The 23,382-nt window shown below is 40.6% G+C and overlaps 1 protein-coding gene across 2 annotated transcripts in view; it reads right to left on the minus strand.

Annotated features, from left to right (window-relative positions):
• The window catches only part of ARHGAP10 (Rho GTPase activating protein 10), a 292,374-nt gene that overhangs the window by 216,969 nt on the left and 52,023 nt on the right, over positions 1-23,382 (minus strand). For both annotated transcript variants that reach the window (XM_012783754.2, XM_012783755.2), the window contains 2 exons: positions 262-357; positions 127-188 (listed from right to left, as the gene is read on the minus strand). In XM_012783754.2, the coding sequence (XP_012639208.1) occupies positions 127-188; positions 262-357 (158 nt within the window). The remainder of the gene's footprint in view (positions 1-126; positions 189-261; positions 358-23,382) is intronic.

Genomic DNA, 23,382 nt, shown 5'->3' on the forward strand with positions numbered 1-23,382 from the left:
TTCCACTACAGTGCACTAATGGATTCATGGATAAACACACCAAAACTTACACCAGAACTACCTTCTAAACCCAGACTTTTCACCCTTTGCAATGTGATTTATTGATTTACATCCTTCTCAACTCACCATAATTTCTCTCTGTTCTTCCAGATTCTTCAAAAAATTTGAAAATTCACGTAAGGAAGCATCTGTAGGGAGAAAGGAATGATTATCTGATGGCCAAAGCAAAGGAAAACAAACCAAAAACTCATTTTTAATTACCTATGCAACGTTCATCATCAGTTTCTGCATCACCAATAAACTCGAATTTAAAGTCTCTGAGTGAATGGGCAAACTTCCTCTGGGCTGCTGAAAGACCTAGAAAGAAAGGTATAATGATTAGTTGGGTCCTTGTTTTAAGTCAAGGCATAGAAGAAATTTATTCCTCCCACACATAGTAGAGCTGCAGAGCTCTCCTCCACTCAATCTGTGAGAACAAAAGGAGTTGGGCACAACCCAACTCCTTTGCAAGATGCCCACCATCCTCAACCTAGCACACTCTCTGGGTAGGCTCTGTCTTCTAGTCTATACCCTGGCACAGAATCGGTGCTGGAGAAATGTTTATTCCCTCCCCCATCTTCTTCCTCAGTCTGATTATTTCACATTGTCGCCTAAAGCACTTTCCCTCTTTCTGCTCACTCAGGTCAGGACTTGCCTAAAGTTCCGGCTGTGATTAGGAACACACACACCTGATATCTCTCCAGGCTTGATTAGCTCTGGCTGCCTGCCGTGGTTCCAAACATAAGGAACTCAAAAGCTCAGGGTCAGCCAACCAGGTGGTCTTAATTGACCACCAAGTAAATCACCACTCCAGACAGAGAAACCCAGAAGATTCAAAAATAATGTTCACAGAAAACAGGATCAGGGAGATAACTGAAGGCCAAAATGAAACGGTAGAATTAATTCTGCAAAATACCAACAGAGGTCCTCATCTTAAGTAGAGACAGAATAGAAAACCCTGCTTCTAAAATAGGCTAACATTTATTTTATTGGCCACGTACCATGCTAGGTGATATATATTTTTTATTTCATTCAATATTCAAGAGATATATAAAATAAAAGAGATATATAAAATAAAAATTATCATCCCATTTTACAAACGAAGGCTAAAAGCTCAGGGATGTTAAGTAATTTGCTTAAGGTTGCACAGCTACAAAAGACAACAGCAAAGGCTTGATTTTAATCCAGAGCCATTGCTTGAAAGCTCATGCCCAGACCAGCGCACAACCCTGCCTCAGGTTTAAAGCACTTTCTGAGAAGCTGTTCACTGTCTCCTGCACCCCACACAGCTCCTGTCTCAGCACAATGAAGACTGGCAGAAGCACATCAAGGAAACTGCAAAGTTCAAAAGCATAAAATGCAATCCATAACTGCTGATCAGAATACGCACATGCAATAAATAAATAAATGTGGATAAGAAAGTGAAGCAATGTGCAAACTAAGCATTGTTTTTAATAACAGGGTGAGATGAAGCAGGAGCAATTTTTTCTCATATTATTCATTGTATTATAGCTAACAAGCAATAAAAGCAAAAAATTCTTATCTTTACATTAGAAAATGCTACCTGGTTTTTTTGTGTTTTTTAACCAAATCTTTATCCCCAGTACAATGCACACACCCCCCCATGCCCTCCAGGACAAGCTGGTTTCTTTCACTTTTTAAACTGTCTAATAATGCTCATTAGCTCTTTCAGCTGCTGTCATGTTTTTGCTGCTGCTGTTGAACAGGCCATTTTCAGAGCCAGTTTAGGCTCACAGCAAAGTCGTGCTGCTGGCACAAGGATTTCCCACACACACCCTGACCCACACGTGCGCAGCCTCCACCCTCATCAACATTCCCCTCTGCCACGGGTTTTGAGACTTCATTTTTCCTCTAATTCATGTTTATCTTGCTGCCCTCAAACTCTTTTTCTCTTTAAAGTTAAAAAAAAAAATCAAAACACTGTAAGACCTATATATGAAAGGCAAAACTGTAAAACTTTTAGAAGATCTTAGAGGGTTGTACTTTCTCACTCTTGGAGTATGGAGGAAAAGCACAAAGCGCCATCCCTCCTGGCAGGCACATCTCAGTGCCATGCGACTCCGCCTGTGGATAGCTGCTCTATTTTCCCACCCCTTGTATCTAGGCCAGTCTTGTGGAAAGCAGAACATGGGGAAAGTGACACTGCCAACTCAGAGCCTCCACTGCAAGGAATTCTGCACACCTCTGCTGCACTCTCTCGGAACCCCTCTGTCCTCCACGTGAACAAGCTCTGGCTGGCCTGCTGGCAGACGAAAGGCTTGCAGCACGGTGGCCCCCTAGTCACCCAGCAGCTAATGGTCAGCCTGCAGGAGCAGAGCTTCCTACATGTGCACGAGGCCATCCAGAGGGGACCACCACCCCAGCGAGCAGAGCATACACCGAAATGCATATATGGCTGCTGTCTAGCCACTAGGTTTTGGGGTGATTACATAGATAACAATATAGAAAGATTAATAAAATGTATCTTAAAATTGTAAATACATAAGAGAGTGAAGACAAGCGCACATCCAGAAGGTATAACTGCTACAATAAAATGAGGCAGAAACTCCAATAAAAAATTGAACAAAACACGTGCATAGACAAAAGTGAAGGAAACCCAAGTAGCCTATAATCACTTGAAAAGGTGCTTAAACCTTTTCGTAAGGTTTAAGTGATCATAAAAGTAAAAATTAAAACCTCAAGATACCTCAATACAATTACAGTAACCCAATCGGCAATAATTATTAAGTCTAGCAACTCCACATAGTGGTGTGGTTTTATGTATGGAGCAACAAATCTCCTTATGCTGCCAGTGAGTGTAAAAGCTGGCATAATTACTTTTTACGTAGTTTGCATTTTCTAATAAATTTGATGATGTCCCTACAACCCAAAAATTTTCCTCCTAGGTAAATACCCAAGATAAACTCTTGCACATGGGCACTTGCAGATGTGTACTAGAAAATCCACAGTAGAACCCATCATAGTAATAGCTAGCCAAATACTGGGCTGGGGTGGGGGAGATATATCAACAGAATAAGTGAATAAATTATAGTGCAGTCATATGCTATAAAGTTAAAATAACTACAAATTCACACAACAAGACAGACGAATCTCACAATTTGGAGAGAAAGATGCAAGTCACAAAAGAATACACACAGCATGGTTCTTTTATGTCAAGTTCAAAACAAGCTAAGGTATTTGTTTAGATTACATATATAGGTCACAAAATCATAGCAAAGGAAGTGAATCATCTCAAAAGTTATACAGTATTCACCCATGGGGGCAAGGGAAGGTGATGCAGTCAGAAAGCTACAAGGGGATTAAAGGTCTTTTATTTCATAAACTAGCAGTGGGTCTGTGGATACTTGCCTTATTATTCTTCTTTAATATGTACATTTGTTTCATATACTTCTGTATTTTCCTATAATTGCACAATTAATAAAAATTTTAGCCTAGCCATTAAAGCCATTCTAAGATAACTTGGTTTCTATTGTAATCCAGGCAAACATGCGATCCATTATTCCCCAAGAGCTAGCTGCACTGGCCCGCTCTTGGTTCACACATGCCGAACTCCCTCCAGTCTGGGATCCCTTAACTCGCTGCTCCCGAAGCCCACACCTTCACCCTCCCACCCACCCCTCAACACGATTCCCCGCTCAGGGGTCCTCCTCCTCTCCCAACCTCTTTAGGATGTCACCACCCATGTGCCCCAAGGCCCTCTCCTTCTAATGCCATTGAATTTTCTTCATAGCACTTATTATCTGAAACTATCTTATCTAGTCAATTTGTACTCATTGCTACCTATCTCCCCACTCTAGAGTATCATTTCCCTGAAGCAGCAACAGACAGTCTTGTGGCTTCACTACATCCCTAGAACAGGGGCCCCAGCTGTAAATTACATACAATAGGATGGTTTTCTTTTTAAATGTATTTCATATACCTATTTCCAAATATTGATAGTCTGTGGGCTTATCATTTTTAATAACTATACATGACTCCATTTTGCTAATGTTTGCTTTGCCAAATTTATAAGCTGGCCTCGTGTATATGTGTATGATCATACATATAAACATGTTTATATTTATACTTATTTATATACATACATATATACATTCATATATACTGCCACAAATAAACTGGTATAAATCATATTTTCCCCCTTTGGAGCTGTTTCCTTATTTTATCCAAAATTACCAGGCCAAAAGCTAAAGGATATTTTAAAGACAGTGTTTCATATGGTCAGGAAAAGATGCTATCTGTAAAGTTAAAACTGAAGTGCACCAGTTTTCCAATATTTACTTCATAATCCCTAATTTAATTAGTTGAAAATGTTTATAATAGCAAAATAAATATGGGTTCATTTACATTGCTAATCTGATATATTTCTTCCTATGTAAATATCATGCTTTACCCCTGTGCTAAGTAATATAGTCACATCATTTCTCATTTTAAAATATAAGCATTTTCCTTCACTCGTTTTCCCCTTTCTGTTGATCTTCCTCTGGTGTTACTAGAGTTTATTATGCAAAATTTTTACTGTTTAAAAAATTGACAGCAAATTCCATTCCTTGCAATAATCACAAATTTAAATGTCATTCCATTAGTTAGTACATTTTATTCTCCCATGCAGTTCATACTTCTATAGATATTTTCTGCCTTTCCAAACATAACACAAAACCATAAGACAGTATACTAAATTTAATACAGTCCATTAAATGTATTTTCTTTCCAAAATCATTGCACATTAAACTCGAACAGTTTTGAATGAACTACTTACAAAGGCCAGCAACACTGCTCTACTGAGATTAGGTGGGGAGCACTAAAGGAAACCAACCTCTACTACTACCAACTCGCCTATTCTATGCTAATTGATGTAAACCTATTTTGTTCACTCTTTATAGTAAGACTGCAGAGTAGGTGCTGGTATTACCCCATTTGTTTAAAAAAAAAAAAAAAGTAAATAGGATCACAAGTGGATTAGTTATTTGATCGAGGTCACAGACCTCTTTAGACTGCTGATAATAAGTCCTGGAGGCAAAGGATCAACTCCGATGAATGTCCTTTCCATTAAACCATTCTGACTTTTAAGAGATTCCACATTATTCCCAGGTCCTCTGCCCAGATCTCAACTGGTATGAAACCATCAGGCTTTCTGGATGGCCCTAAAGAAGAATTCTGACTAAAAGGAAAACTCGTAAATGCATGCCTCCTGCCTACTGATAAGCTGTGTACTGTAAATTAACACTGCTCTTGCAACATCTTCAAGGGTGGTATATATTAGTGGATAACATCAAGCCAGAGTGTGCATAAAAAGCACAGCTAACTTAAAAGAATTAATGTGATTTGCACCCTGCAAATGAACTTGCCACTTCATAGTCTTCCAGACTCGAATTTCTAGTTCCTTGATCTGCAGACAAATGGGACAGAAAATGTTGGTGATAAAATTCTTCCCAGGTTTTGGAACAGTTTGAGAGATGAGCAGTTATATTTGAGACCTGCTGAGTTTGAGATGGAGAGATCCAACCAGTTTAAATCCTGGTTCAGAGAGACTCCAGACTCAGGCCCAAATTGCCACTGCTTGCCCTTGATAATTCTACAGATAAGAAATTTACTTTTCATAGCAGAGCCACTTACTTATTAACAATTTTAGTTAAGCCCATGAAATATTAGACAAATAAGGCACTTGGCTAGGGCGGATGGGAAGCCTCTTTGTTTGGGGTCCTCTACCTTTCAGTACTTCTAGGCAGCATTGTAGGTGCAACGGAGCCCCTGAAGGTACAGGCTCAGCCCTGGTCATGAAGTCGTAACTACTATCTCCTACAACTTCCTACCCCACTAACTGAAGCACTAATGGGGACGCTCTAAAAAACGTGGCACATTCTATAATCCTGGGCTTGGAAAGAGAAAGGAAATGGTGAATAAATGCACTTTTCTCACTCAAAAGTGAATACTGGATTCTTTACAAATCATTTTAGATTCCATAGCCTTTTTTTAAATAGACAAATTGTACCTAGACGCTCACATTCCTTTGCATGTAGAGACCCATATAACTCCATTACCAACTATGCAAAAGTCTGCCAAGTGAACTGCCCCCCAATCTGCACATCAAAAACATGCACGAAAATTCTTCGATGTTTTATTTAAAGAGGAATGGGGTTCAGACTCTAAGAATTTAATATCTTTCACGCCAGATTCATGCCAAGGAAATAATGCTGATGTTAATCCAAGTAACTTGGAAGTAAAATAAAATTCCTCTAGGATTGTCGACTGGCTTCATATTTTACTTCATGTTTTCCAGATTTACAAAACTAGCAGCGATCCTATATGCAAGAAGAACATTATCCCTTCTCTGTAGGAGTCAAAACAAAAAAGTACATAACTTATTGTGTAGGTTTTCTAAAAATGGTGCACACATCTCATAAGCTCAGAATGCATTACTGGGCTATTATAGGTCTGAAGGCCAAACGGCAGGCAGTTCTAAGAGCAGTTTATGCGCCAACACAGTCTCTGGCACTATTAGGGTTAAGCATTCCTGGCCCTAACTCTCCAAGTCCAACCCACCCCGGGTGTCTATGTAGCGAGTTCTTCTGAACCATAGAATAAATAACACCTAAAGTCACTAGACTAATTTGAAGTGACAAATGTATAGGGTAAAAAAATAAATAAATAAGCCAAGCCCACAAAGTGCATATTCCCCAAAACAAATCCATAAAACTGGAATACAGGGCTCAAAACCCAATATGGCACATCACAGACAATCATGTACTATTTACCAAAATAGCTGTGTAACATGAATAACCCTTCAGAAGGGAGTGATCTGGGGACTGGAGAAACCACAGGCAAGTTCACACTGAAGACCACCACCCAACCTGCAGTAAACCATACTCCAGACTTTAACTGCACTGCACATACTAGGCAAACACAGATAAACTACTGGGGCTAGGTACTGTACACAAAAAGAAGCTCCTGCCACAATACCCTCTTAGAAGAGAAAAGAATGCTGGTGATCACCTAGCCCACTGGTTTTCCAACTGTCTTTGGACACAGATTCCCCTGTTCAAAGAAAATCTTATTTCTAGTAGGAACAGAAAAAACAAGCAAAACAACTATAACATTTATGTATTATTTGCTATTGCCAAGTAACAAACTATCAAAAACGTATTAGCTTAAAACAACACAAATCTATTATCTTACAGTTCTTGGTAGGTCAGAAATCTAAAATGGGTCTCACGGGGCTAAAATCAAGGTGTCAGCAGGGTTGCATTCCTTCAGGAAGCTCTAGGGGAGAACCCGTTTCCTGGCCTTTTCCACCCTCAAGAGGCTGCCCACAGTCCTTGGTTCCCAGCCCCAGTCACCCATCACATCACTGGCCTCTGCTTCCATCATCACTTCTCCTTCTCTGACTCTTTTAAGGACCACAGTGATTACACCGGGCTCACACATAATCTAAGAATCTCCCTATCTCAAGGTCCTTAATTTAATCACATCTAAAAGTCTCTTTTGCCATGTAAAATAACATGTTCACAACATTCCAGGGATCAGGATAGGACACATTGTAGGGCCATTATCCTGCCTACCAGACCTTACAACCTCAGGTGCTCTACCCATCACTTTACATTCATGGATTCTGTTAACTATCACAGCAACTCCACAAAGCAGGTACTATTATTATGATCACTTGACAGAGGCAGAAACTGAGATGAACAGAGGTTACCCAACTTGCCCAAGATCACAGAACTGGTAAGTAGTGGAACTGAACGGTGAGCACAGCAATGCAGTCCTGGCTGCTGCTTTAAGAACAGCAGGATGGTGAACAAATGCAGCAGCAAGATGACAAGTTAGGAGGCTACTGCTTTGACCCAGGTGAGACACACGATGAGGGTTCTTTAAAAGATTCTCTGGAAACTGTCAACTAGCGAGACTCTGAGGTCTCAACCTAACGATTTTGGGCTTTACGTGCAAAAATTTCCCCAGGGATAACAATCACTTTTGAAGCTTCCTGGCTTTAATGCCATGAAAGTCCAGTTTATAAGTGCTGTGATATTTGGCAGAGTGTTCTTGTTCCCCTGTATTATGGGTTGAATTGTGTTTTCCAAAAATTCCTATGTTGACATCCTAACCCCCAGTACCTCAGAATGTGTCCTTTTTGGAGACAGGGTCGTGACAGAGGTAATCAGCTACAATGAGGTCATAAGGGTGGGTCCTACTCCAATAAATACAATTTGTATCCTTAAAAAAAGGGGAAGTTTGGACCAGAGATATGTCTAGAGGGAAGACAATGTGAAGAGACAGAGGGAAAAAACAGTCATATATAAGCCAAGGACAGAAACCTAGAACAGATCCTTCCCTCACAGTCCTCAGAAGGAATCCACCTGCTGACACTTTGATCTTGGACCTCTAGCCTCGAGAACTGTGAGACAACAAATTTCAGTTGCTTAAGCCACCCAATCTGTGCTACTTTGCTTCGGCAGCCCTAGCAAACTCACACACCATGAGTCTTTGTTAGTAGAAAAACAGGGGGTTAGAAAGGGGTTTTAATCTTGAAGTTGAAAGCCATATACAGATAAGAATGCTATTTGCAAGTATCGTTTTTTAAAGATCATGGATATTAAGCTCAATGACAAAACACAGTATTGTTCAAACATCTTGGTACCGAATATAGTAACTTGGCAAACAAAGTGGTTTCGAAAATGTCCTAAGAGAGGGAAGACAAAAAGAGAACCAAACCCACATGCAGGAGTGATGTCAAGACAAGTTACCTTGCTAACCACAGTATATACTTCGGGCCCAAAGTCAATATCAGCAGGGATCTAAACATCAGCTATTCATCTAGCTTGATGAATAGGAGATTTTTTCTGCCATTAGAGTATCACCATTTCATGGCACAAATGAGAAACTTAGTTCCCAACCAAAGCCAAGAGGTACTGTGTAACTCCTCATTTCTCTCAAACTCTTCAATATTTATTTTTTTTAATAATTTTTTAAGTAAAAACAAACAAACAAAAAAAGACTAAAAAGAGTAAAAAGGGCTAAAACCTCCTCTTTTGTGCCCTCAGGTAGGCCAGGATCACAAGAGCTGGAAGAAATGCACCAAGAAATGGCCAATGACTTGCTGGGTATCTGCCATTCAGCCAGCAGCCGGAGGTGTTCTGTAAGTACAAAGAGGACACACAGCTTCTGCCCTAAGGAGTCCCCACCCTAGGGTTGAGAGAAATCACCATCCTATATTGCCTATGAACTAATTCCACACAAGTGCAATGGAAGACAAACTCAAAAAAACAGTAAAGCTATCAGGAAACACAGCATGGAAGGCGCAGGAGCAGTTAGGGCTTAAAGTCCCCAAAAGTTTGATTTACATCGCTGTAAATTCCAGAGGAGGCATTCAAAGCATTAGGAACAAAATGAAAGGGATCCTTTAGCTGGGAATAAGCAGGACTATATACAACTGATTTAAGTTAGGACTTTGTGAATGCAACGAATAAATTCTGAAATAATGAGAGCACTAGTGCCAAATCCCAGAAAAACGTGAGCAACTCGCCCCATGAGAAGGTATACAGCCATATACCTGGTATCTTCCCCCTGGGCCTCTGTCATTAACACAACTTGGCTTCTTTGTGTTGACGTTTCTCCCTGTCACGTGCAGCTGCCGTATCTTTTCTTCCGCTAATTCTTGCTGTCAGACTGCGGCTTACTCCGGGTCTGCTGCCATGTCATTGCCTGGTAGGCCTTCCCTGGCCTCACATTAGCTCACGGCATTCTTTCAACTTCAGCTCCCACTGCTTTTTTCCTTATTTCTCAAATTAAAATTCTCAGGAGAATCAAATTGGCCTGGTTCATTTTGTTCCCACAGAAGGTCATGACAGAGGTCTGGTGTCCCACCCGGTCAAATCAGCCACCTCCAGGAGAGGAGGGCAGGTCACACAGTCCTCAGCATGCCTTGTCCTCAGCAGGGGCTGTGAGCACAGCAGTCTCTCCTGACAGGAGCTGTGAGTTAGCACAGGCATGAGTGACAGCTTGGGTACAGGCCAGTGAGTTAAGAAAAATATCCCTTAAAGGCCAAAATAATTTCTGAAGGCTATGCCTAGAATTCTAACGACTTGGGAGTCTGAGGCAGGAAGATCACTTGAGCCTAGGAGATTCAGAGCAGCCTGGGCAACACAGTGAGACCAACTCTCAGGAAGGAAAAAAAAAAAAAAAAACCTCTGAAGACTTGACTACATTAACACATAACATTCCACAAAAAGGCCCTAAAAGCAGAAACCAGTCCATCTAAAAAAACTGCAGCAGGCAGTACACACAACTGTGAGATGAGCCATTTTAACAGAGGGAACTCTGTTCAGCATGTGGAAATTTTAACACTCATAAATAGAAAACTGTTTCAAATGCAATGTTTCCAAATAGTTTAAGTGTGTGCAATCACCATCTAATATTTACTTGGCACTCCCTATTTGCGGGTCACTGCTCCAAGTGAGTACTTCGCATGTATTAGTTCATTTAATCCTCACTATTCCAAATTAGGTAAACATTTTCACACTGCATTTTACAGACAAGCACAAGAAGGCACCAGAAGTCACACCACATTAAAGAGTAAAGCCGGGATTTGAGCCCTGGCTCAGCTCTTGGCCTAAACCATCATAATCTACTACCTCAGCTCAGAGGACAAAAACTACCCCCACCCTCCACCCCTTCATGCTGGGCCACAAGACCTTTTCTTTACAATGCCCTCATAAAATGTATGTGAATAATCAAAATGCCTTGATTATGTTGAAATAGTAGGGGGAGTAAAAAGTGGGGAGTCAGGAGGGAGGTTTTATGGACAGAGTCTGGGGAAGAAACATTTCCCAAGAAGAATGTCAGGAAAAGAGAGAGCTACACTGAGGAACAAAAAGCTTACAGGAAGAAGGAAGGAAACAAAGCAGATTTGGAAAAGTGGCTGTTAGAAAACAAGTGTGCCGGTTGGGCCATGAGGTCTGTGAGGTCTTCCTCAAGGGCCAAGGGCAAGGCAGATCCCAGGCAACAGAATCAACACCTACAGGCATACTGACAAGTGCCTGGACCTCCTGAAAACTGCTCTGTTCAAAGGCAGAAGGTATTGCATAAACACGTAAGACACGTGGCCAACTTGTAAAATCAATGAAAAGAAAGGTATGTCATTGCATATAAAATAATTTAGAAGGTAAGACCCCCAAAATCTTCACCAGTGCTCCTAAAAATATTCTTCATATTTTTCTGTATTTTCTAAATATTCTTCACTGAGCATAAACTACTTTTAAATAAGTTAATGCTTAAAAAAAAAAAAAAAAAGACATTCAATCATGAGGATCAGCAGAGCAGAGAATGTGACCATGCCTGCAAGTCAAGATTACAACTCCAACACTGTGACTGGAGGAAGGGTAGACCAAACTCCCTAGGGAGTAGTGACCCCATTGTGTGTAAACTGGATTCCAATGTGCTCTGCATTTGACTCAGAACCCAATCCAACAGGGAGCTGCCACTATAAGACAGAAAGGAGACAATTGAGATTTCCTGTAGGACGACACTGGGACCCAGGGTGCAACACTTCCAGCTGTACTTAGGGTAGGACTTAGGGGTGCAGCTAGGAAATGGTGAAACTGGGAATAAAAGGCGGCCCTGGTCACCAGAGGCTGTTGAAGCTCAGGTGGGTGATGCCAGCGATGGGGAAGGAAGCAGCTGTAAATACAGATGACGCCTCCCACTCCTTGGACCACTGCTCACCTGCTGCTGTGCGCCTCCCCTCCCACCCCTTCATGCAAGACAATTTTTTCATGGAAGTGGGTGTAGGGGGGTGGGTGGTGGTGGAGCTCTGGGGCCCAGTCCCTAACAGGCCAAAGACCAGTACTAGTCTGTGGCCTGGAGGTTGGGGACCACAGACTACAGGTATGCACCACCACATTCAGCTAATGTTTTATTTTTTTTATTTCTTTTTATTTCTTTCTTTCTTTTTTTTTTTTTTTCGTAGAGATGGCATCTTGCTATGTCACCCAGGCTGGTCTCGAACTTCTGGCCTCCAGCAATCCTCTTGCTATAATCCCGAAGTGCTGGGATTACATGCATGAGCCACCACACCCAGCCTCGATGCAGAAATTAGAAGTTAGAAGACAATACTTTTTAGTTCATCTCTACCAAGTTTCAGATCTAAGGGTCAATAATAATGATAATTACAAATAATCGATGCAATTCACAAAATAGAAACTACTAGCAAACACAAAAAAAATTTTTTTAATTTCACGAGTAATGAAAGAAATGAAATTTGTGAAGTATCTGAAGAATGGAAAAACAAACACCACACGTACTCACTACTAAATTGGAATAGATAAGCACACATGTACACAGAGGGAAGAAAACTCAACAGAAATCAACCTGGGGGCCAGGAGGAGGAGGGAATGGCCGAAAACCTACCTAATGCGGACCATGAACAACATCCAGGTGACAGGTACTCTTATAACTGTGACTCAAGTATTATAAAAGCAATTCATGTAAGCAAAATACTAAAACTATTTGTAACCCATAATATTTTGAAATGTTTTTTAAAAATTAAATTTCTCACCAAATGGCCCACTACATTTTAAATAATGAAACTCAGTAATTCCAGGAGTATCAGTAAATGATCCCTTCCTTTCCTGTATCAGTAGGGAAGAAAAAATGAAGAGCCTGTACCCATCACTCCTTCTTCTTCCCCCTCAAAAAGAGGAAATGCAAATGACCTGGCATAGCAAATTAACAAATTTGTTGTGTGTCCACAAAGAGATAATATATACACAGTACTTACAGAAAACACTCAGTGACAAGTATGACAGTTGCTAATGGTAGTAGTCCCAATCCATTAGAATTTGGCATAGTTTCAAAACAAGGTAAGGTTAAGTGTCTTCTGGAAAAGCCTTATCACAAAGCTCCTTGGCCTAGAGTATAGTGCAGTGATTGACAGTATGGGTCTAGAATCAGACTGGGGTTCACAAACCCGTGTCACCAGCAACCAGCTATGTAACCCTGGGCAGGTAACAACCCTTCCAAGCTTCTACCTCTTCACTAACAACCTGAGAATAATATTAGACTTCGATATTAATATAATGAATTACAGTAAAGGAAAATAATGAATCAAATATTACTAAGTTATCCTGTCTGGGTAATGAAGAACAGTGGAACCATTAAACAAAAAAAGGGAAGTCAAGAGAGGAAGCCTATTAAAGTAAGAAAAAGATTACATTTTAGATATTCTAGAAAGTAGCTGATGAACTAAACAAATTTTGCACACAGGTGCAGGTAAAAGTCAGAGCCAGAGATCTTAACTGTCAATTATCTGCAGAAGGCAGATTAATGTGAAATGAAGAATGGTTTTTAAAAGGAAAAAGTACAGAAAATCTAGAGCTGAAAATAGAAAAATAAACCATGGAAGAGACTCACAAATGGAGAATGGAAGGAAAGGGGCAGAAGAAAAGAACGGGCAGCCAAAAGGTGTAAGAAGACTGCAGAACCAGAGAAGACACCAAGCTGAGAACGCTCAAAAATGTCAAATGATTTTCTAGGTTGTCATTTTTGGCAATAAATAGTTCTTACAAATCATGCTTGGCCCTCCCTTTCCCTTAACTCCCTACACCCAAAAAATATCCCATGGATCAGCTCCCTTCTGTCTCCACTGTTCACACGTTATCCACGCCACCATCCTCTCCAGATTGGTCACCTGCTTCCACTCTGTTCCCTCCAGTTCAGTTCCCACACAGCAGCACAAGTTAATTTAAAAATATGAATTGGATCTCCTTACTCTCCTGCTTAAAACCTTCAATATCATTCTGTTATATTTAGGATAAGACCCAATTTCTTACCAGAGTCTGAAAGACCCTGAGTGATCTGGTCCCTCATCACCTCCTAAGGTCACTTAACTCCAGCTTCATCAGCCTCCCTTCTCATCCTGGGGAGGGGGGTGGGAGGGAAATGCCAAAGTTCTTTCCTTTCTTAGGGTCTTACTTTTCTTAGGGTACATGCTCTGCCTTCCTCCTGCAACGCTCTCCTCCCACCTTCCCCAAAACTCAAATACAACTCGTATGAGAAATCCTCAGCATCCTTCCAAGCTCTCAGTGGGCTCGGCTCGCCTCTGACTTCTTTAAGCAGTTGTTAGATGTATACACAGCAGGTGCATGCAGCTGCGGACACACAATCTACAGCTACTAACTTCAAGGAGCTTTTATTCACAATCCGTAAATAACACAAAAGGCCATATAAAGATGGATGAGAAATAATCATTTATATATTGATCAAAGATCCACATGCCCCTAAGGCAAATTTTCCAGTTACATTTTGTTGTTGTTGTTGTTCCTGTTACTGTAGATTTAATTCCATCATTGATTTCCCCTTCACCTATACACACCTAAAACCAAAGGAAGGATAAGGGCCTTCATGAACTTTTTCTGGACCATTAATGACTCCCAGGCTCTAAGGACAAGGCTCTAAGGACTGTCAAAGGACAGTCAGCAGGAGACCTGCTAACAACTTCTATTCCCCAAGCTATGTGGGACATTGTTTTATGTGCTCGACCTTTTTTCAAAACTGATTTTTTTTGAACTCTGTAATTTTTATTTCCTTGATTACAAGTATGTCTCTGCTATAAACTGCCATTAATGGATATGTGACAATTTTGTTTTAAATATTTTTCCTCTTGTGACCCTTTTTTGGGATTATGCTTTTGAACTCTATATACTTTTAGGTAGTCAAATTTTTTCCATTATTTTGAAGAAGGCAGTTTCTTCTCTCATTTACATGCTTAAAAAGCACCCATCTCTTTATACTCTTTGACATTTTAGAAACATTCTGTCTTATTTTCTCCTAATCATCCTAAATTTGATTTTTTAAAAATTAATTCTGGAATCTAACTTATTCTGTTTGTTTCTCTTCCTGTGTCACATTTTGAACCACAGTCTCACATCACACTTTTTATTACCTCATACAACCAATCACCCCTATTTTTCTTTTTTCAGAGCTTTATCGTTTCATAATTCTAAACAATAAGCACCGACCAGTATGCTAGGTATTTTATATAAAAATCACTCTTAAATCTACAAGGTTCTCCATTTCATAAATTGGGGGAGGGGACCTCAAGAGAAGTAAAATAGGTCACACGGTAAAGCCAAAATCAACCCCAGTTCTGATTTTCAATTTGTGATTTTTTCATTCTCAAAGTTTCATTCCCAAACTCTGCTTGGCAGTTACCTGCTACCACACCAAATGGCACTGGACTGCTGGGTTAATTTGACATTTCAAATTAGCATAACATCCCCTCACCTGGTTGCAAACCTACCAAGGGCTTAGAAAGCTGACAGCCCCATCTATTAGGACTGGGTGGGGCAAGGGAAGTTTTGTGGCACCCATACACAATGCTACTGGAAGTGCCAGCCCCTGAACTGTTTGTCACAGGCCCCCTGGGAGACAAAGACTTTGGAAAGGATGTAAATTAACCCTATGTCACTTAGCACCTTTCTCTAGTTGGGCTGAAATTTTTTGACAGCAAGACTTCTGTGATACGAAGAAAGAAGCAGGCTCCTTATCTCATCATAAGCAACAGTCTGTGGACAGGCCTTGGTTTATGAGCTGCAATTTTCAAAGGGCCGTTTGTGACTTAATAGGTGATAAGATCAGTACATTGGGACATCCCAGCATTTTTTTCATTAAAAAAAAAACAAAAGAAAATAGGCCCCTCTGGTAAAAGGAGTTAAAGATAGATGGCATTACTATAATCTAATATTAAAAAAACCTTTGGACAAACACAAGTCTAAATGAGATGAGCATTTTGAAAAGTGAGTGACATAATAGATATATGTAACTATGACATCTGGTAGAGCCAATTAAACAAATTTAAAGTAAATTTGATCCAACCTGGAAAATGTCCTGAACTGTGTAGACAGAGTGGTAAGATGAGTGAGGCAGAGCTCTCAGTATTCTGAGTAAGCCACCCGTGCCCAGTCAGCTTGTTAAGCATGTGTAGAACTTGTGTGTGAGCAAGTGCAAGAACTTGGTAGTTCTTGAGAGGTAAACAAAATAAAGGGCTCATTGGGTAGAACTATAATTTTTATAAATATAAATTTTATTATAATAAAGGGCTCATTGGGTGGAAAAATAGTGAATAAGTACAAACCTATGGGCTTCTCTTCTCTGTAAGTGTACAGAGTTGGAGAGTAGACAATGCTGGGTTTGAGATAGCTCAGGATTTATAGCACTTTCCATTAGCACAAAGTTTCCCAGGCTTGTTATCCACCCTATAAGCAGTATCATATGAGTAAGATCATTAATTTAACTTCTAAATTGTTCTTTTGCTTTACTTTTCTGAGAACTAGCTTTTTGAAAAATGAAGAGAGGCTGATGAATGGAATTTATAGGTACTCAACTTTTACACATCACCTCATATTTCCACAGAGCAAAAGAGGGGCCCCAGGCCATAGAGTAAGCACTTGGAACCTGCCATCAAAAAGAGGAACAGGCCGGGCGCGGTGGCTCACGCCTGTAATCCTAGCTCTCTGGGAGGCTGAGGCGGGCGGATTGCTCGAGGTCAGGAGTTCGAAACCAGCCTGAGCAAGAGCGAGACCCCGTCTCTACTATAAATAGAAAGAAATTAATTGGCCAACTAACATATATATAAAAAATTAGCCGGGCATGGTGGCGTATGCCTGTAGTCCCAGCTACTTGGGAGGCTGAGGCAGAAGGATTGCTTGAGCCAGGAGTTTGAGGTTGCTGTGAGCTAGGCTGACGCCATGGCACTCACTCTAGCCTAGGCAACAAAGTGAGACTCTGTCTCAAAAAAAAAAAAAAAAAAAGAGGAACATGTTCACGAGACAGTATGGAAATGGCAACCCAGTACGGGGATTTAAAAATTCCCACTCAGGAGTCAAACCAACCAAGGGTTTGAATTACAGTTTTGCCACTTACTAGCTCTAGCTGTGTGGTCTTGGGTAAAACCACATCTTACCCAACTGTATCTGTGCCTCGGTGTCCCCATCTATAAATTAAAGATTAATAAAGAGCATCTGTCTCATAGGGGTTGCTATGAGGATCAAATGAATTACAGTCACACATTGCATAGCATTTCAGTCAACAACAGACGATATAAAAGACAGTCATACCATAAGATGATAATGGAGCTCTTTTTTGCATAATTTTTTTTTTTTTTTTTTTGAGACAGTCTTACTTTGTTGCCCAGGCTACAGTGAGTGCCGTGGCGTCAGCCTAGCTCACAGCAACCTCAAACTCCTTGGCTCAGCGATCCTACTCCCTCAGCCTCCCAAGTAGCTGGGACTACAGGCATGCACCACCATGCCCGGCTAATTTTTTCTATATATATATTAGTCAGCCAATTAATTTCTTTCTATTTATAGTAGAGACGGGATCTCGCTCTTGCTCAGGCTGGTTTCGAACTCCTGACCTTGAGCAATCCTCCCACCTCAGCCTCCCAGAGAGCTAGGATTACAGGCGTGAGCCACCACGCCCGGCCTCTTTTTTGCATAAATTTAGTATAGCCTAAGAGTACAGTATTTATAAAGTCTACAGTAGTGTAATGTTCTAGGCCTTCACATTCACTCACCTCTCACTGACTCATGCAAAGCAACTTCAGTCCTACAAGCTCCATTCACGGTAAATGCCCTACTACACAGGTGTGCCATTTTTTACTTTTTATACTGTATTTTTACTGTACCTTTTCTATGTTTAATATTTTCAGATGCACAAATACAAACATTTGTTAAAGACGATAAATAGTGACTACTTCACAGGGTTATGAGAAGAATAAATGCACATAAGAGCAGACAAGCTTGGGAAGGTGAAGCCAAGACATCTGTTCCAAATTTGGAAAGACATAAATAAGAGCAATTATTATATTCACTGCCCTGAAGGGTCCTAGAGACTCATCTCAAAGCCAATATAGGTAGAAGTTAGAGGCAGATTTGGTTTAACGTAAAGCAGAACTTGCCAACAGTAATACAACAGGTTGCCTCATGACGAGCAACTTTGAGATACAAAGAGCACTATTTATTTTGTAGAAACACCCTGCGGAGGTCAGAACTGTGGTCCAAAGGGGCCCTGTTCAATGCTAACAGTCTTTGAGTCTAAGCCACTAAACAACTGATGAATGATTAGCACTAATACTACTATCTTACCTTCAGCATCATAGTTCAACTACATTACAGATTAGAGAAGACAAAGTTTGCAAATTTAACCATTGTACTGTTTCAGATTGTTCATGAAATTTTATTCCAAATTCTGAACATCTGATTTTAGCACACAGATTGCCTAAGCTGGAGTTTTGCCGTGCATGATGGGAAAAGTTCTCCAAATCCCAGTATGTTTAACTCCCTTCCTCAGTACAGGTCAGAGATTTTATTTTTCAGCAAGACTCTATGTATAAGCATGAACAGGAAGGAAAAACAAAATCAGAAACAGTGGGAGTAAGTGCACACAGGCCGAAGGGAAGCAGAGCGACCCCATCCTCACACGCTCCACTCCTCAGACCCTTCAATCCCCATGACCCAGGTGACATTAAACAGGGCCAGTGTTTAGTGCTATTTACCTATTTACTGCGCCTAGTTCTTGCAGGGCCTCAGGAAAAGAAGTAAATGTCTCCCATCTCAGATCTTCAAAGAGTTTTGGGATCAACTCAGCTCTGACTCAATTCTCTATAAAACCCTGGGAACTTCAAAAAAAATTAAAACCAACCAAATAGTTAACTTTTGGATTTCTCCAATCTATGACACAGAAAAAAAGCTTCATGGGGAAATATTTTGAGAAGTATCTGATGTCTGTGGAGTACACACAACAATTACCTGATGAAAAGCCCCATATAATGCTAAGCTATGAGATTAATTTGTTTGGGTGGTGCCATCAGTCCTAATTATATTCTTTACTCTCTTTGAAGTAGAATACAAACGGTGATGATAACCAGTGCTAGAAATTTCTTTGGTAAGAAGACACATTTTAAGGTCATTCAGATATTTTATAATAACAACAGGAAGTATATTATTTTCGGCTTTATTAAAAATGATTAATAAAAAAATTGAACCAAATATACAACATGTCATTCAGTCATAGTCAAAATAATTTAAGACTAGATTCTTTTCTTATAACAGGTTTTACACTCAAACTATATACACTATTTACACTATTCTAACAGGTTTTACACTCAAACTATAAATTCTTTGGTGTGTTAAGGTCATAAAGCCTAGAGCACAACAACACAGCAAGAGTTCTCTGCTTTTTCTTCTAAGAGAACTCTTCAACTTAGTTTGCTACAATGGCACAAACACTGGATTCCTTACCAAGGAGCCTAGCTCTAGTCTGCATTCTGACATTATTACTAATTAGCAATGGAGCCCTGGGACCAGTTACTTAACCAGACTGCTTCTCAAGTTTCCTTGCCCATATAGTAAAACAGCTGCATGATATTTGTTGACTGTAGAGAAATGCTAAAAATTTTCTGGCATTTTTAATTGCTTTTAAAAATCCAACATTTAAGAATGAATGACTAGAGGCAAGAGAGCATAAATCAATTTCTCCCTACTCCTCCCTACTAAGCACTATTAACTCTGGAAATAACATCATAGACATCTTTACCATGAAAAGATGGTAAAGGGAAAGCAAATTGGTTTGCAACCCCAGGACTGAAAGAATGGGATTGCATGCAAAAGGGTAGCTTGCATCTTCCCCATCCCAACTCACCCAAAGGCGGCGGCCACCCAGACCCACTGTTTCCCAACCTCTGTCCTAACTACAGAAGACAACTCCAGCAGGCTCATTCCTACCCCAGATCAAACGAGAGTCTCTCTAATGTAAGTTCTACACCATGCAAAAGGGAGACTTGTCCAAAGCCTCACCAATAATAAGCAATGAGGAGAACCAAGACATATGCAATAGGGCAGGTGGATTCAACAAGAGGGTCCAGCCACAAGTGACCTGGCTCAGGAAGCCTCCTTGGTCACATGGGCCTGAGACTCTCTCCCCTTGCACAGATATCGGGAAAGCCATGGGGCACCAGTAAAGCATCCAACCTCAACAAGTGTCTGGCTCAAGGAAGAGCTCTCTGTCACCCACAGGCAGGGGGATCCCACCACAATCAGGGAAGCCCCTGAGTCCCCTGGGGCCTGAGACCACCTTCTCCCACTGGACAACACCCAGTAGCAGTAGCCCAGCCCTGGGTAATCCCTTCTACCACCACAGCCAGCACCAGAAGGGAGCAATGAGCAGCACCTGATCAATCAAGCAGACTACACCACTACCAGGAAGGCTCTGGAAATTACACTGTCATGGTAAAGATCTGGGCTGAAAGGCTGGATTTTCATCTTGAGGGTAATGAGGAGCCGTGGAAGAATTCTAAGCAGAGGAGTGACACACACAAAAAAATAAGTTTTAATAAGGACACTATATAGAATGAAAGAACAAAGACTAGAGGATGGAAAATCAGTTAGAGGCTATGCAGCTCATTTTGGCTCAATACGAGGTTGAGGCCAGGCACGGTGGCTCACACCTATAATCCTAGCACTCTGGGAGGCTGAGGTGGGAGGATCACTCGAAGTTAGGAGTTGAGAACCAGCCTGAGCTACAGCGAGACCCCATCTCTACTAAAAATAGAAATTATCTGGACAACTAAAAACATATATATAGAAAAAATTAGCCAGGCATGGTGGCGCATGCCTGTAGTCCCAGCTACCTGGGAGGCTGAGACAGGAGGATCACTGGAGCCCCAGGAGTCTGAGGTTGCTGTGAGCTAGGCTGATGCCACAGCACTCTAGCCAGGGCAACAAGAGGGAGATTCTGTCTCAAAAAAAAAAAAAGAGGTTGAACCCCACAGTGTACCAGGCTCAAGGCCAAATGCTTAAAACACAAAGATGACCCTTATCACTGTCCTTCCAAACCAAGGAGATGGGTAAGGAGAGAGGGGAAGAGAAAGAGGAAACTACATTCTAAAGGCATTTCAACAAGACTCTGCAGCATGAGGGAAAAGACAAGAATGAGCCTTTTACATTAAAAACCACAGAATGTTATATCCATGGGCAGTGCTCCCCTTCTAGAAATAAGAAACAAAAAAGATGGAAAAACATTTGGGAGTAAGATTAAGTAGGAATTATATACTTCCTTTAAAACTCCAGTTCAGTTGTCATCTCTCCTAGGAGGACCTCCTGACAGCCTCCCAACCTCCCAGGTTCAGGTATCCCCTTGTACTATGCTTTAAAAAAAAATTCCCACAGCTACATTTACAATATATTACATGTACATATGCATTTGTCTCTTCCACTAGATTATATATTTCCCAAGGACAAGGATTATTATATTCATCTTCATATTTCCTTTGCATGATACCCAGTAGGGCTTTGACGAATGTTCAATGAATGGAGAAAATATAAGCAACTTCATAAATTTAATAAATAACTTCATAACTTTAATAAAATATAAACTTATTTTCCATCACATTCCCAAATCATTCCTCCTCTATCATCAGAATAGAAAAAAATAAAAGCATAAAAGAATAGCTCTGGGTATTCTATTTCAGTTTGAAGAGCTTTGTAATTAATCGTGTTCCCCAAAAGCATAAATTGCAACAGTATAAAGGTCAACCGGAAGACAAATCTGGGGCTCCAGCGGATCCCCACTGGGTCACCTCCCATTTCCTGAGCACCTGCTCCGTGCCAGGCACCATGGTGAATCACAGACAGGTCCTATTTCAAAGAGCTCTTGCTCCAGAAGTTCCCTCTGTAAATTGCTGCACTGGAGAATGTTTCATAAAGAAAAGCCTACCTCCTAAGGAGGAGCCGTGGAGAATGCCCCACGGGACTTAGCAGCAGACTAGAAACAGAGCTACCCCTTGGGAAGAGGAATATATTTTTGCACTGCAGCAGAACTGAGATTTTCATATAAGAAGTTTTCTAGGAAAGAAAGGAAGCAGGTATAAGATAACAAAGGTAGAACAAAAGGAAAAAAGCAAAACACTAGCATATTCTTACAAGACACTTTCAGGCCGGGCGCTGTGGCTCACGCCTGTAATCCTAGCTCTTGGGAGGCCGAGGCGGGCGGATTGCTCAAGGTCAGGAGTTCAAAACCAGCCTGAGCAAGAGCGAGACCCCGTCTCTACTATAAATAGAAAGAAATTAATTGGTCAACTGATATATATATAAAAAATTAGCCGGGCATGGTGGCGCATGCCTGTAGTCCCAGCTACGTGGGAGGCTGAGGAAGAAGGATCGCTTGAGCCCAGGAGTTTGAGGTTGCTGTGAGCTAGGCTGACGCCACGGCACTCACTCTAGCCTGGACAACAAAGTGAGACTCTGTCTCAAAAAAAAAAAAAAAAGACACTTTCAGAAGGCAAGTAGACCACATATAAAAACTACAAATGCCACCCTTGACTAGCACCTGCTACCTTACAAAGAAAACTACGGGGAAAATTAACAGTTCACTAGCTGCTACATTTATATGGAACTAACTATAGTCAATGGAAAAAGTGGTTGGAAACCTCATAATATATTTTAACTATTGAGATTATTTCTTTGTTTTATGGTAAAATATTAATATAAGTAATAACATGTTGGGAACAACCTAGATAGCCATCAGAAGGGTACTGGTTAAATAAACTGTGCTATACTTACATGATAATACAATATAAGAACACCAAAAACCATGTTTCAAAAAACATTTAGTGGCATTATGATATGTTCATTACTAGTTGCATGATCTGGAGCTACTTTGACCTCTCAGACTCAGTTTCCTCATCTATAAAATGGAGATAATGGAATACTAGACAGCAATGGGAACGAGCAATCTGAAACTACATCCAATAGCATAGAACATAACCAAAGAATACACACTATATGATTCCATTTGCAGAAAATGCAAAAATAGGCCAAAAGAAATTGCTACTGGAAGTCAGGATTATGGTTACTCTTTGGGGCTAGGGGGGAGACATAAAAGAGACTTGTAGAGTGTCTGTAATGTTTTGTTTTTACTCTGGGTTCTAGTTATGTAGGTGGATACGATTCATGAAAATCCACCCAGCTGCACACTTATAACAAGTGCACTTATCTATATATATGCTACATTTCAATAAAAAGTTTTTAAATGGGAATAATTATAGGATCCTTTTCATAGGAATGTTATGAGAGTTAAAATTATGTTGTAGAGATTAACTGTACATAAAATGTTTGCTGCCTAATACATGGGTGAGCACACAATAAATATTAGGTACTTTTATAATCCTCCCAATGTTGACAACATGAGCAGCTCTATTAAATGTTCACGGAATGAACAAATTTCTCAGGTGAAATGAGTCACTCACAGCTGTGGCAACTCCAAAACCACTTTGTA

Source organism: Microcebus murinus, chromosome 15 (assembly GCF_040939455.1).
Source record: "Microcebus murinus isolate Inina chromosome 15, M.murinus_Inina_mat1.0, whole genome shotgun sequence".
Taxonomy (NCBI): Eukaryota; Metazoa; Chordata; class Mammalia; order Primates; family Cheirogaleidae; genus Microcebus; species Microcebus murinus.